At 40.6% G+C, this 13,489-nt stretch overlaps 1 protein-coding gene across 2 annotated transcripts in view; it reads left to right on the forward strand.

The window, feature by feature from the left end:
* Nucleotides 1-1,332: 1,332 nt before the first annotated feature.
* FBXO7 (F-box protein 7) overlaps nt 1,333-13,489 on the forward strand; it is a 24,078-nt gene continuing 11,921 nt past the window's right edge. The window contains exons 1-4 of one of the 2 annotated variants that reach the window (XM_017536349.2): nt 1,333-1,777; nt 5,607-5,901; nt 10,471-10,698; nt 11,639-11,780. In XM_017536349.2, coding sequence (XP_017391838.1) covers nt 1,656-1,777; nt 5,607-5,901; nt 10,471-10,698; nt 11,639-11,780 — 787 coding nt within the window. In that variant the 5' untranslated portion in view covers nt 1,333-1,655. Of the gene's footprint in view, nt 1,778-1,871; nt 2,055-5,606; nt 5,902-10,470; nt 10,699-11,638; nt 11,781-13,489 lie in introns of those variants that run through there. The other variant, XM_017536350.2, reaches the window with a different exon arrangement.

The raw sequence follows: 13,489 nt of genomic DNA on the forward strand, positions 1-13,489 counted from the left end.
GAGACTTTTTACGCTCTACTGCAAGAGATGATTCACTCAGCTATAAACTTTGCGTGGGCAGAAACACGTCTTTTTGGTCTCTGAGTCTCTAGCATGTGGGGCATCTGTTACAAAGTAGACAGTACATATTTATTTGCAGAATCAAGGGCACGATGTGGACAAGTGCTGCCACCTACTGGTAGACACGTTTTATGACTCTTTTATAAGGATTTGGACTACGGTTATTATACAACGATGAAACTTGATTATTCTTTCTCCTCTAAGTTATCAGTAGTTAGACCCTCTATGGTAGCCAGGCTCCAGGACGGCCCGCAGCAATCCCAATCTATTGGCATTCATACCTTTGGGTGGATCCTCTCACACAGAAGGTTGGTTTGTAAATATGACAATAGCCATATGTGACCTCTGGAGCTAGGTCATAAAAAACATTGTGGCTTATGCCTTGGTCTCTCTGGGATCACTTGCTCTGAGGGAAGCCAGCTGCCATGTCATGGGGACACTCAGCCCTATGGGAGATTCACGTGGCGAAAAACAGGTCTCCAGTCAACAGTCCTATGTCATCCTGGAAGCCGATCCTCTGGCCCTAGCCAATAACTGCTGCCCTGGCCTACACCTTGACTGTAACCTCATGGGAGGCCTGGAGACAGAACCACCCAGCTACGTATCCCCAAATCCCTGACCTCTATAACTTGTGGGACAACAAATGTTTATTGCGTTGAACTTTGGGGTGCTTGTTATGCAGCAACAGATTTCTAATAAACTGTCCAACATAGATCACTGGCTACAAATAGCTCTACTTTTTTTAAAGACAAGGTCTTGTTCTGTGGAACCAGACCGAGGTGCAATGGTGCCATCACTGAGGCCTCAACCTCTGGACTCAATCGATCCTCCCGCCTTAGCCACCCAAGTAGCTGGGATTACAGGCACGCACCACTACGTCTGACTAATTTTTTGTATTTTTTTGTAGAGACGGGGTCTCGCCATGTTGCCCAGGCTGGTCTCGAACTCCTGGGCTCAAGTGATCCACCCGCCTCGGCCTCCCAAAATATTGGGGTTACAGGCGTGAGCCACTGCGCCCGGTCAACCTAAGGACTGTTAACCTAAGGCTTCTCAGAGAAGATTCCGCTGGAGCTGGAGGCCGCGGAAGAAATGGCGTGACACTAGGTCCCGGGGAGTGACGACTGTATTGTCTGCAGCATCCCTGTCAGCACCACGGTTGTCCCACGTTAGCAAGTTCAGGAAGTCTCAGCCACCGCGGCGGAAGAGCTGGGACGCCAGCGCACTGCCGCATCTCGGCGCCTGCGCACTATGCCAGTGCTCTAAGGTAGTGCCGTTGCGCGCCGAGTCATCGATCGGTCAATTTCCCACCCCTCCAAGCCCCGCGGCCAGGCTCCTGTAAGCCGCCCGCCTGCCGCCGGCTCTCGGGGTCGGCTCCAGGGGGCGCCCTCAGGAGAGGGGCGGGTGCTCACATTCCAGAGACCGGCCGGCAGGGCGGCCACCGTGGTGGGGCTCTTTCCCCTTTTCGCCGCAGCAATTCCTCAGCTCCGTAGTCGCCACTTCGGGGTCGCAGCCGTTTGAAGCAGGAGCAGCTCGGCCCCCACGCTGTCCCTCTCGCCGCCTCTGGGTCCAGGCTCCTCGCGGATCCCGCCGCCGTCATGAGGCTGCGGGTACGGCTTGAGAAGCGGACCCAGCCGCTGGAGGTACCCGAGGCGGAGCCGACGCTGGGGCAGCTACGCACGCACCTGAGCCTGGCCTTGCTGCCCACCTGGGGCTACAGGTAGGCGGGGGCCGGGGCGGAGCGGCCGGTGGGGAGTGGGGAGTGCTCGGGGGAGGGGGGTGCCGGGCGGCTTGAAGTCATCCGTGGGCTGCAGGCGCGGGCGTGGCCGGGCGCTAGGCTAGGTACGGGGACGCCCCGGGGCCATCACGTGAGGCCCGGGCTCTCCCGAGCGTCGCGGAGCGGTAGGCTGCCGGCGACTGGACGCGCAGGTGGTAGTCGGAGGTCCGGCTCCTGGAGAACATGGCCCAGCCTGTTGGGGGCTCTGGTCCCCTGCTTGGTGAGTCATGGCTTCTGGTTTTGCAGTAAACGAAACCAGGGAGAAGAGGGAACTCACAGTTCCCACAACTGGTTAAATTTCAAGTTGGAATTGATGAGCTTGGCTTAGGTTAAACCTTTCTGGACTGTCAGGGGTCCGAGTTAATTTCTTCAGCTGTTGGAGTATTTCAATGAAAAAGTTTGGAAACTGCTACAAGTTAAAAATCTGCCCTCCATTCGAGGCAGCTTATATCGCTGCTGTGAATCGGCAGCAATTTTAGGACTCTGTTAGAGCGGTTCGTGCGCCAGGCACCGCGGTGAATGCTTGGACTTAGCTGCTGAAAAGTTTTAGAAAGTACAGCGTGTAGTCGTGTTTCAGACCATTTGATTTTCCTGGGCGAAATGTTGCTTTTTGTTAAAACTGAAGAAAACGTTGATCTTGAGAGCTTGCAGTTTGGGGGCATAAAGTTGAGAAAGGATCGTATTCGGTTATTTGTTTATGGGACTCCAGATAAGGTGCTTTGTTTCCCCAAAAGATATTGTTTTGGGGGGACAATAATTTGGGAGTAAAGCGGCAGTGTAAGAGTGATCTTCTTCAAATACTGAGCTTGTGAAGTTGAAACTTGAGTGTGCTGAGGAAAAATGAAAAAGATGTTCCCCCGTTTTCACCTTATTTTTAGGGATTGCGTAATATGAGGCCGTTATTCCGAACTTCTCACCCTTTCATTTTTCAGGTTAAGACATTATTAGGTTGAAAGTAAGCCTGTTTTCTTCCAGATTAAAAAACAAACAAAACAAAAATCTTAAATAAGATACTGACATAACTCCTTTTAAACATTGTAGTAAGTGACATGCCTACTGTTATTTCTTCTTGTTAAACCTGTGTGTTTTACATAGTGGCATCATTACCAGTAGATTACCAGTAGCAGATTGAATAAATCTTCAAAATTAACTTATCTTTTAAAGGTGTATATATATATTATAATTTTTAAATTAGGCAGTCTTGAAAGTATGTGAAACTCAATATGACTGTTTGCCCAAAGGGGCAAGTTGGTTTCTCTTTCAGATTTGTTTTTACAGTTGAGGCTGCTTACCTGGAAAGAATTTAAGCATCAGCTTGTGAAAGTAAACTCATTTTTCTGAAAGTATGCTCATCTTCTACTAAATGAGCAGTTTTAAAATATGTCCATATGATATTATTTAAAAAATATATTTATTGAGCAAGTGGATCTAGGATTGTCATGAAATACTTTTGTTTCATTTTTGTTTTTTAAGAGAAAAGTGAAAGCAAGTTTATTTAGAAAGTAAAGGAAGAAAAGAATGGCTACTCCACAGGCAGAGCAGCCATGAAATACTTTTAAAACGCCTGGAGTTTCTAGAATTTCATTTCCTGGAATTAAATACTCCTCTTAACTCCCCAATTTCAGAGATAGAACCCTGGAAAACTACATATTTCTTTGGAAATAGCTTTTCCCTTTTTCTAAAGTGGGAGGAAAAGCTGATATATTTATTAAGCAGACCGTGACCTTTTCTGCAAACAGATATTTGACTGTACATTGTACTAGATGCTGTTTAAAAAAGCAACCTTTTGCTGTGACAAATGACCCATAAACACATAGTTCATTTGAGGTGTTTTTCCTTTTGCTGCCAAAGTTGGGATGGTGTTTTTGTGGGCTAGTGGCAGATTTTCAACTTTTTGTTTATCAAAGCATTTTGAAAACAGAAACAGGACTGCTTGTTTCCTAACAAACAGGAATGGCTTCTATTTCACTAATTTTAATTTCTCTCCCAAAGACACTTCAATTAGTAAGAAAAAATATATGTATGAGTGAAATAAAAACATGAATTATTTGGAGCACTTTTCAAAATCCAGCTTTGTGAGAATAAGTAAACAACATAATTTTTAAAGGACTTCATCTTTTGTTAACCTCTCAAAAAATTAATGAAATTAGCATTGCCAAGTGTACATATCTTTTAAAATGTTTTATAATGTTTTGTTAATTATCCCTCACTATGTGATGAAAAACATTGTATTTATCTAATGTCAAATAATCTGTGGTGCAGAAAGAATGGGAGTTTGTTGCTTCAGGCTTATTTGAATTCTGAGCTTGTTTAGCAGTGGGCTTTTGGGTTTGTGCTATGTTCCACTAAAAGACATCATAACTGATCATCAGTAGAAGGATGAATTTAGCTTGTCATCAGTAAGAGGGACAAATTTATACTCAGTCATATACATACACTCCTCCAACTTTTTGTGATTATGAATATATGGATCTGGTATTTTGGAACCAATGTAAGTAAACTGTCCTGTAAGGATATTGAATAGACATCCCTGATTTCACTCTCATTTTGATCTTCCCAACTAATATTTGGTGGTTGCATTTATTTCACAAATTCTTTATTTGCCAGTGCTGAAGATATGGTTTGAACTGTTCAGACAAGATCCCTGATCTTATGAAACTTAAGTTCTAGTGGTAGGGGTAGGGTAGACAGATAATAGACAACTAAATACGATGTTTTCAAGTAGTGGTGCTACGGTAAAAACAAAACATAACAAAATAGAGAGTGCTGGAGTCTGAATGAAAGGCGTCTCTGAAGAGGTGACATTTGAGCCGAGACAGGAATGATGAGGAGAAGTCAGTCATTTGAAGATCTGGAAAAGAAAATGCAGAGGCCGGAAGGCTGCAGTGAAGTTGATCTGCTTTTTGGAAGGGATGGAAAGCTCATGTGCATAGAGAACAGTGAGAGAAGATGGATGGCACAAGAGCAGTAGGAGAAATGGGAAGAGGGCAAACGCTGGGCTTTGGAAGTTATGTTAAGGATTCCAAATAGAAGCCATTGGAAGATTTTAAGTAAAGGAGTAATGGGATCTAATTTGTATTTTAAAGGTATTTCATTGCATCTTAGTTGCTATCACTTGTAAGACGCATATTGTTTTATGTAACAGGAGGGAAAAAATGCTGTTAATTGATATGTCATTGATTTTAGGAAGTATCCTAATTTCAAAGATGTCATAATAAAAAATGTGCATCTTAGAATCGAGGAAAATATGGATTAATGATAGAGAATTACTGTATCCTATCTGCCAGGTAGAGAGTTTTAGCTGTTAGAAATCTATAAACTAGCCCTTCATTGATAAATAGTTTTGATAATTTTCTCAAAACTTTAAGCTTGATATGGTGTTTGGTCCTCTAGTCCTAGCTCCTCTGGAGACTGAGGTGAGTGGACTGCTTGAGCCCAGGAATTTGAGCTGCCGTGAGCTGTGATCATGTTACTGCACTTCAGCCTGGGCAACAGTGTGAGTCCCTGTCTCTAAAAAACAAACAAAAACCAAAACTAAAATGTAGTTGGACATGGTGGTTTATGCCTGTAATCCCAGCAACTCAGGAGGCTGAGGCAGGAGATTGCTTGAGGCCAGGAGCTTGATACCAGCCTGGACAACATAGTGAGATCTAGTCTTTTCATTTCTTAGTTCTTCTAAGGTCATATTTTGCACGTATGTATGTTTCAGATGTGTCATTGGAGGTAATAGAAGTAGGTAGCTCTTACTATGCTTATCCATCTTTCTTGGCAGTTCTGATACCCGATTTGCAATTACATTGAACAACAAGGATGCCCTCACTGGAGATGAAGAGACCTTGGCTTCATATGGGATTGTTTCTGGGGACTTGATATGTTTGGTTCTTGAAGATGCCATTCCAGCACCTAATTTACCTTCATCCACAGATTCAGAGCATTCTTCACTCCAGAATAATGACCAACCCTCTTTGGCCACTAGCTCCAATCAGACCAGCATACAGGATGAACAACTGAGTGATTCATTCCAAGGACAGGGAGCCCAGTCTGATGTCTGGAATGACGACAATATGGTGGGTATTAAAGACTAAAATATCAAATAGAGTAGGTGATAAGTCATAGTGAATTCTGTGCCAGTCAGGATAGTTATCTTCAATAGATTGCAGACTATATTTTTATATAACTTTTTTTAAGGGTGAATTACCTGTCCAATTTGGGGCTGGCATCCCAAAGTACCTAGTTTCTACCTGTTTGTTCAGATACTGTCCTTCAGATCAATTATCCCTTGTCTTCTATTATTGTTCCTAAGCTCATGATTCCAGCCTTGCTTCTCTGATCTAGTCTACTCATTAAGGCTGTAGACATGGTCCAGTTATTTCCAAATGACTTGCAGGATATTTATACCTGGATTTTTAAATTGTCTTTACAGACTTTATATGTTGAACATAAATTTGGAAATATGTGTGCTGATGTTCCCTTCTCTGTCAGTGGCACTGCTGATTTCCTGTGATTTTTGACTTCTTATATTCAGCCCATTAGTAAGTTTTGTCAGCTTTTCCATTTCAGGTTCCAATGGCTCAGTTCCTCAGTCTACTTTCTAGGTTTGCCTTCTACCTACATGGTTCTGATTCTGTTGTTCCCATGGTCTCTTTCATAACTCTACCTCATAAACTTGTGCTCCTAAATTTTGAACTGAAAAAGACCATATATCTCTAGTTCAACCCTGTCATTTGACAGAAGAGGAAAATGATGTCTATCCTCCTGTACTTGTGCTCAAGGCTTTCTGAAAAGTTACTCCACCCAACTTTTTCAGGGCTAGTTTCTGTTCTTCCCTCCTTTAAACTGTCATCTCCAGTCGGAACAGACCATCATTGTCCCCTCCACCAGCTAACACATTCACCTGCTTGCATGCGTGTGTGCACACACAACCTGGTGACTGCTTTTGTGACTATTACCTTTCTTCCCTCTCTTGTCTGTATTTCTACCCAACTTCCTAAACCATTGACAACCATACCCCTTTAATTTTTTTGTATTGATTATCTGATTATCTTTATTGCCTTATACATGCCTCATCATTTTTCCCACCTTTTTTTTTTTTTTTTTTTTTGAGACAGGGTCTCACTCTGTCACCCAGGCTGGAGTGCAGTGGTACGGTCTCAGCTCACTGCAAGCTTATCCTCCTGGGGTCAAGCGATTCTCCTATCTCAGCCTCCGAAGTAGTTGGGACCACAGGCACCACCATACCTGGCTAATTTTTGTATTTTTGGTAGAGATGGGGTTTCACCATGTTGTTCAGGCTGGTCTTAAACTCCTATCTCAAGTGATCTGCCCACCTTGACCACCCAAAGTGATGGGATTACAGGCTTGAACCACTGCGCCCAGCCTTTATCCTACCTTTTAATTTTTTGAATGGTACAAATGATCACCTTTTTTTTTTTTTTTTTTTTTTTAAATACCAATACATGTGCCATCTTGTTAATTGTTTTGGGCATGTATGCTTATCACCTCACTTAATTGCTGGCCTTAAACATTTTTGAGTATAAGTATTCATGGTAACTGTCATAGCATTAAGTGTAGACATATTAAAAATACTTTTTAATAAATTGGTAAATTGTGAAAATTATCTATGTCCAGATAATGGGATTTTAATTTATTTTTAAAATTATTATTGTATTTGTGTGTTTCTGCCTTATAGAGGCAAACTGGGGAAGGAGTAAGAATATTTTGCTGTATATTTAAGTTATATTTCTGAGTCTTTTTTGCTGATAGACTTGTTCTGGGATAACTTAGTAGGGCCTATTACTTTTACTTCTGTATACTTGTAAGATCGTCTAGGAGTAAGATGAAGCTTTTCATAGTGTATGTGACAGTTTACTAGTTTTTCTTTTCCTTTTTTTTTTTGGTGGGGGGGGACATAGTTTCACTCTTATAGCCCAGGCTGGAGTGCAGTGGCATGATCTCGGCTCACCGCAACCTCCGCCTCCCAAGTTCAAGCTATTCTCCTGTCTCAGCCTGCTGATTAGCTGCGATTACAGGCATGTACCACCACACCTGGCTAATTTTTTATTTTTAGTAGAGATGGTGTTTCTCCATGTTGGTTAGGCTGGCCTCAAACTCCTGACCTCAGGTGATCCACCTGTTTCGACCTCCCAAACTGCTGGGATTGCAAACCTGACCAGTTTACTAGTTTTCTTTTGGAAAATTTTGAGAAATTAATGTTGCCTGAAGTTACTAATTTTAGTTCTAAAATTTTCCATATTGCTTTATATTCTAAGACTTGTACAGGGTCATAGGAAAATCTTAAGTATGAAAACTGAGCTTGAGATTTCATAAATAATGCTTTCAAGTACATTACACTCTGCTAATGCAGAATGGGGCATTAGAAAAGGAAAATAGATGAGTAAAACTTGAATCCATAGGAGGTAAATTTTACTCTTGTAGTTAAATATAAAATTTTCTTATTTCATCATATTTGAGAATTCATCTAGTACCTCTTGAGTCTTTAATGAGAAGCACAGGTAACATGTATCAGAACCTAATATTAGCTCTCATGCATCTTAGTCACTTGTTTTAGTCTTTTGTAAGTGCCATATGGCAAAATGATCTGTTCAGAGAGGTGTGGGGCTCCTCCCATTTTTTTTTTTCATTTTCATACATGTGAAGATTTTGATAAATATCCATATCAGAATAGCTCAGAGAATGTCAGTGGTTCTCATGGAGTAGGAGTAAGGTTTGACAAGCCCACCAGAGGATTTTGAGATCTCCCTCTCATGTACTCATTTTCCACATATATTCTGTCCCACACAACTGCCAGTAAGTAGTAAATGGCCAAACGTTAGACGTAATGGTAAAGAAGCAAAACCTGTGTTTCACAGTTCAGCTTGATATTAAGTGGTTTTCAATGTAGTTATTTCTGTTTTCTCAAAAAACATGGAAATATTTTTGTGCCATACCTCCTTTTTAAGTAGTGTGACTTGTCATTGGCCTCTAGGTTTTAACAAGTGACTGTGGAGCTTTTCCATAAGTCATAGGGCTTAGGTCTTCAGATATTTTGGAAGAACAGCCGTCACCTCCAGCTCCCTTACATTCCTCCAACCTTTTACACATGTTGTGTAATTTTAATTTCCTTTGCGCCTTCTTTAATAGAAATACAAAGCCTAAAAAAAAGAAATGTGTGCTTTGCATTAAGAGTTGAGCATATGCCTAGGAAACAAGCTTTCTGAGCAAATGTAATATAGGTAACTTAGTTTTTTTGAAGCCATGTATTACATCTGAAAGCCCTGAACTGCAAGTTTGGAGATCTGGGTTCATTTCAAATTTTTATTAGCTGAATAACCTTGATTGTGTTATTTAATCTTTCTGATTTACAATTATAGGATCTATAAAAAGGCAATATCTGCCATGCCTATTTTATAGGATTGTTAAAAGGTGCAAATAAGAAAACATTTTGAAAATAAAGACATTATGAAATTGTAAGGTATTATCCTTCAGCATTTGTTCAGCAAACATTTATTGAATACTTGCAATATGCTAGTACTTTACTGGGGTTACAAAAATGGGTGACATATATTCTGTTTTTTTATAAGTTTGCAGTCATGGAAGGATGCAGATATGTAATCAGAAAATTGCAATACAGTTTGATAAGGTGCAATAATTAAGGCCGTTGCAAGACAGAGTTGTGGTCTATGTTACCTCTTTTGAAGAAGTGGAGAATACTGCAGTGAGTAAGAAGGCACTGGCAGAAAGTGAACTTGGTAAATGAGTCAGCAATCAGGTGATGAAGGACTTTGGATGCAAAGGGATTTAGAAGTTTGGGCCTAATTTGTAGGCCTGTGTGTCTCAGTGTCCTCTGAAAATCTCATTTCATGAGATTGTGCTACAAGCATACTGACTGTTGAGGACTGAAGATAATGTTTTTTGGTAAAGTCTTATACACACACTATTATTACTGCTATTAGACTCTTCAGTGCTTTTATAATGCTAATAGTGTATTTTGTGAATATGGAGGGTGAGGTTAGGTGGCTGCAGCATATAGCATTTTCCACATTTATTCCATGTGGACCACCTTTGTTCCTAAGAGCATCTAAGGCACAATTGAGGGAAATGCTCGTCTGTGTGTGTGTGGGGGGTACTGGTGAATTTTAAGCTGGAACATAGTACATGATCAGATTCTTAATTGCCAAGAAAACTCTGGCAGCAGGGGGTGGGATGTATTGGAAGACAATAAAGTGGAAGCAGGGATACTTGCAAGGGAAGCTTTGGCTGGAGGTCAGGAAATAAATGATGAGTGAAGTACCAATGGAGTAGAAAGGGGCAAATTTTAGACGTATTTAGGAATTAATTTCAGTGGGACTTTGAAGACTGATCAGATTTGGGACTAGGTTTAGCTAGGTAGAGGGAGGAGTCTAGGATGATTTCCAGGTTTTTGGCATATCAGCTAGAATTAATGGAGATAAGGAGTTCAGGATGGAAGAGTAGGTCACAGGCTTATTTATTTATGAGGACTCACTTAAAATGTCTCCCATTTCTGAACCCAGTGATGTACTTTGACTTTCAGCACTTAGTTCACTTTATAATACAAAAATATATTGTGTAAAAATAAGTCTTTTTAATGAATTCATTGTTTTGTTTTCCTTTTTCAGTCAGGGCCCAGCCAAAATTTTGAAGCTGAGTCAATTCAAGATATTGTGGATATGGAAGAGAGCATAGGTTTCTATCCCTCAGAACCCATGCTCTGCAGTGAATCGGTGGAAGGCCAAGTGCCACATTCATTAGAGACCTTGTATCAATCAGCTGACTGTTCTGATGCCAATGATGCCTTGATAGTGTTAATACATCTTCTCATGTTGGAGTCAGGTTACACACCTCAGGTAATTACTGCAAGCAAAACACAAACATCATTGCTCCTACATGTGGATGGTTCCTGCCCTCAGGTTGCCCGTCGTCTGAGAGTGGCAGAGATAGACAAATATATAAAGCACTGTACTGTGTTGGTGAAGTTCTGGGAGAGACATATGCATATATAGGATGCCAGGGATTCATGGAGGAGAACATTTAGACTAGAGCTTCTTAAACTTTAATGTGCTTTGCAATTGCCGGGGATCTTATTAAAATGCCGATTCTGATTTAGTAACTGTATAATGGGCCATGAACTTCTGCACATGCCTGTGTAATACCGACGTTGCCGGTCTGTGGGCCATGTTGTAAGTTACAGAGGTCTAGAGTAATTTGGTGATCAGTGTGCAGCTGCAGCATGGGATGCACCGAGCCAGGAATTAGGGTATAAAAATATTGGGCTATTTCTTGGCCTTAAGGAGTCCATACATAAATGAGGGAGAGACAAATAAAAATATAATTATAAATAAATAAACATAGATAATAATACAATAGAAGTGTAATGGAAATATGAATAGAATGTTAGGGGCAAAAGGAAATGGCAAACAATTTTTCTTTGAAAAAGGCTTTACAGAGGAAGTGATATTTGAGCTGGAGTTTTAAATAATCATATGGCTTTGCTAGGCAGAGAAGTAAGTCTTTGAAGAGAGAAATTAATCCCTGTTTACATGATGCAATTTTACCTATTTGAACAAAAATTTTGATTAAAAGTGTTATATTATCCTATAATATACAATATATTGTAATTATCCTACAATATAAAATATATTGGCAATATTAATGATTTGACATATTGTATTAAGAGGACTGTGTGGAATGATTATTTCACACAGGTCAGGAGTCTTTTCGGTTTTTAATCTTTTTGAGAGTAACACCTTTCTTCATTATTTGTTTCCCTTTCATTTCGTTCCCCAGGGCACTGAAGCCAAAGCAATGTCCATGCCAGAAAAGTGGAAGTCGAGTGGGGTGTATAAGCTGCAGTACCTGCATCCTCTCTGCGAGGGCGGCTCTGCTGCTCTCACCTGTGTGCCTTTGGGAAACCTGATTGTTGTAAATGGTAATTGGATAACATAGTTATGGTTGCTGGTTTATGGATTCTTAGGTTTCTTTCCAAATGTTTTATAGCCACTTCAGTGATTGGCTATCATGCTACAGTTGTGAGTCTGTCTCAACTTTAATTCCTAGACCACTGACAACATGTTTCTGGGAGATTATAGAATACGAGTTTTTTGGGTTGTTTAGGCCAGCGCCCTTCACTCTTAGGGCATCCATTTTTTTGATGTCTTAATCTTTGTAATGTTTTGCTCTAGGGGGAGGTGTGATAATAGGAGTGAAATGAGCCTATTACACATGAACTCTTTTGTGAATATTTTTTCTTTCTTTATGCCTGTGGATGGCTTTATTTTTTTAATGAAGGTATTGAACTGAGACATGAGGAGCTAGAGCTGGGGTCACCATTTATTCAAGTTGGCCTCTCTGTGGCTAGCAATGCACAGCAACAGTGTTAACGTTACTGAGGCCTTAGTAAGTGTGCGCTTTATTTGCCAGGGCCTCCCCCTACAAATGTCACTCTGTATAAAGAACTTCTATTTCTCCTTCTTCATATTAAGAAATTTCACTGGGATAGCAATGCATTCCATCTTTGTGTTTTATTTTAGTTCAGATACCACTTTGGTTCATACCAACTCCTAGTGGTCTATCATAATTACACATACGGGAGATCCATTTGAATGGGTAGTAGCTTTCATTTTTATTCTGTTTTGTTTGTTTTTTAGACTTTTAGTTAGAAAGATAGTATGGTAAGATTGGGAAGACTGCATTTTTTATTTTGTTTATTCGGTATAGCTCATCTTTTTTGTTTAGCAAAGCCAGTTGCTTTGGTAAGGCATAGGTCAAAGGTTTAGGTCAGAGGTTTTCAGTATGTTCTGCAGCTACACATTTCTGAAAGTTAGGTAGAAGCCCTGTCACCACTTAAACCTTGAGCAGCAAATCTGTTTCATTTATTGAAGTTCTGTGTAAGATTCTGTTAGAAAAAAAATTTTTTCTGCTAAAATCTATTTTGAAAGCTACTGACCTGTGCTGTCTTGATCTTTGAAATGGAGGATAGTTCTCATTTTCCCTCTTATGAAATTTCTTTTTTCTTTTTAATTGTTGGGTTTTTTTTTTTTTTTTTTTTTTTTTTTGAGATAGGGTCTCGCTCTGTCACCAAGGCTGGAGTGCAGTAGCCACAGCACGGATCATTGTATCCTTGACGTCCTGGGCTCAAGCGATCTTCCTCAGCCTCCAGGGTAGCTGGGACCACAGGTGTGTGCCACCACACCTGGCTGTTTTTTATTTTTTGTAGAGATGAAGTCTCACTTTGTTGCCCAGGCTGGCCTCAAACTCCTGGGTTCAGGCAATATTCCTGCCTTGGCCTCCCAGAGTGCTGAGATTACCCTGGCCTCTTATGAAATTTCTATTTCTTTAGTTATAAGATTCTTTGAAATGTTATTTTAAAAAAATCTCAAAACTTCAGCTTTATCAGCTTTGGTGGTTACTTCACGTTTGTCAGGGCATGACTGCCTGATGACACTAGGACCTAGCAGTGTCTCTTCAGCAGTTCATCATAATTAGCAAATGTAGCTTTTAGTATGGCATTCTTGAACACAGAGTATCAACAGCTACCGCCTTCATCTGACAATCATTTTGCTATATCATATCAAACTTGCAAGGTTGAAGTTACCAGATAGTAAATGTGAAGTTCTAGTTTTTGTTTTGATTTCTTAA

The sequence above is a fragment of the Cebus imitator genome, unplaced genomic scaffold (genome assembly GCF_001604975.1).
Source record: "Cebus imitator isolate Cc_AM_T3 unplaced genomic scaffold, Cebus_imitator-1.0 Scaffold97, whole genome shotgun sequence".
In the NCBI taxonomy this organism is placed as follows: domain Eukaryota; kingdom Metazoa; phylum Chordata; class Mammalia; order Primates; family Cebidae; genus Cebus; species Cebus imitator.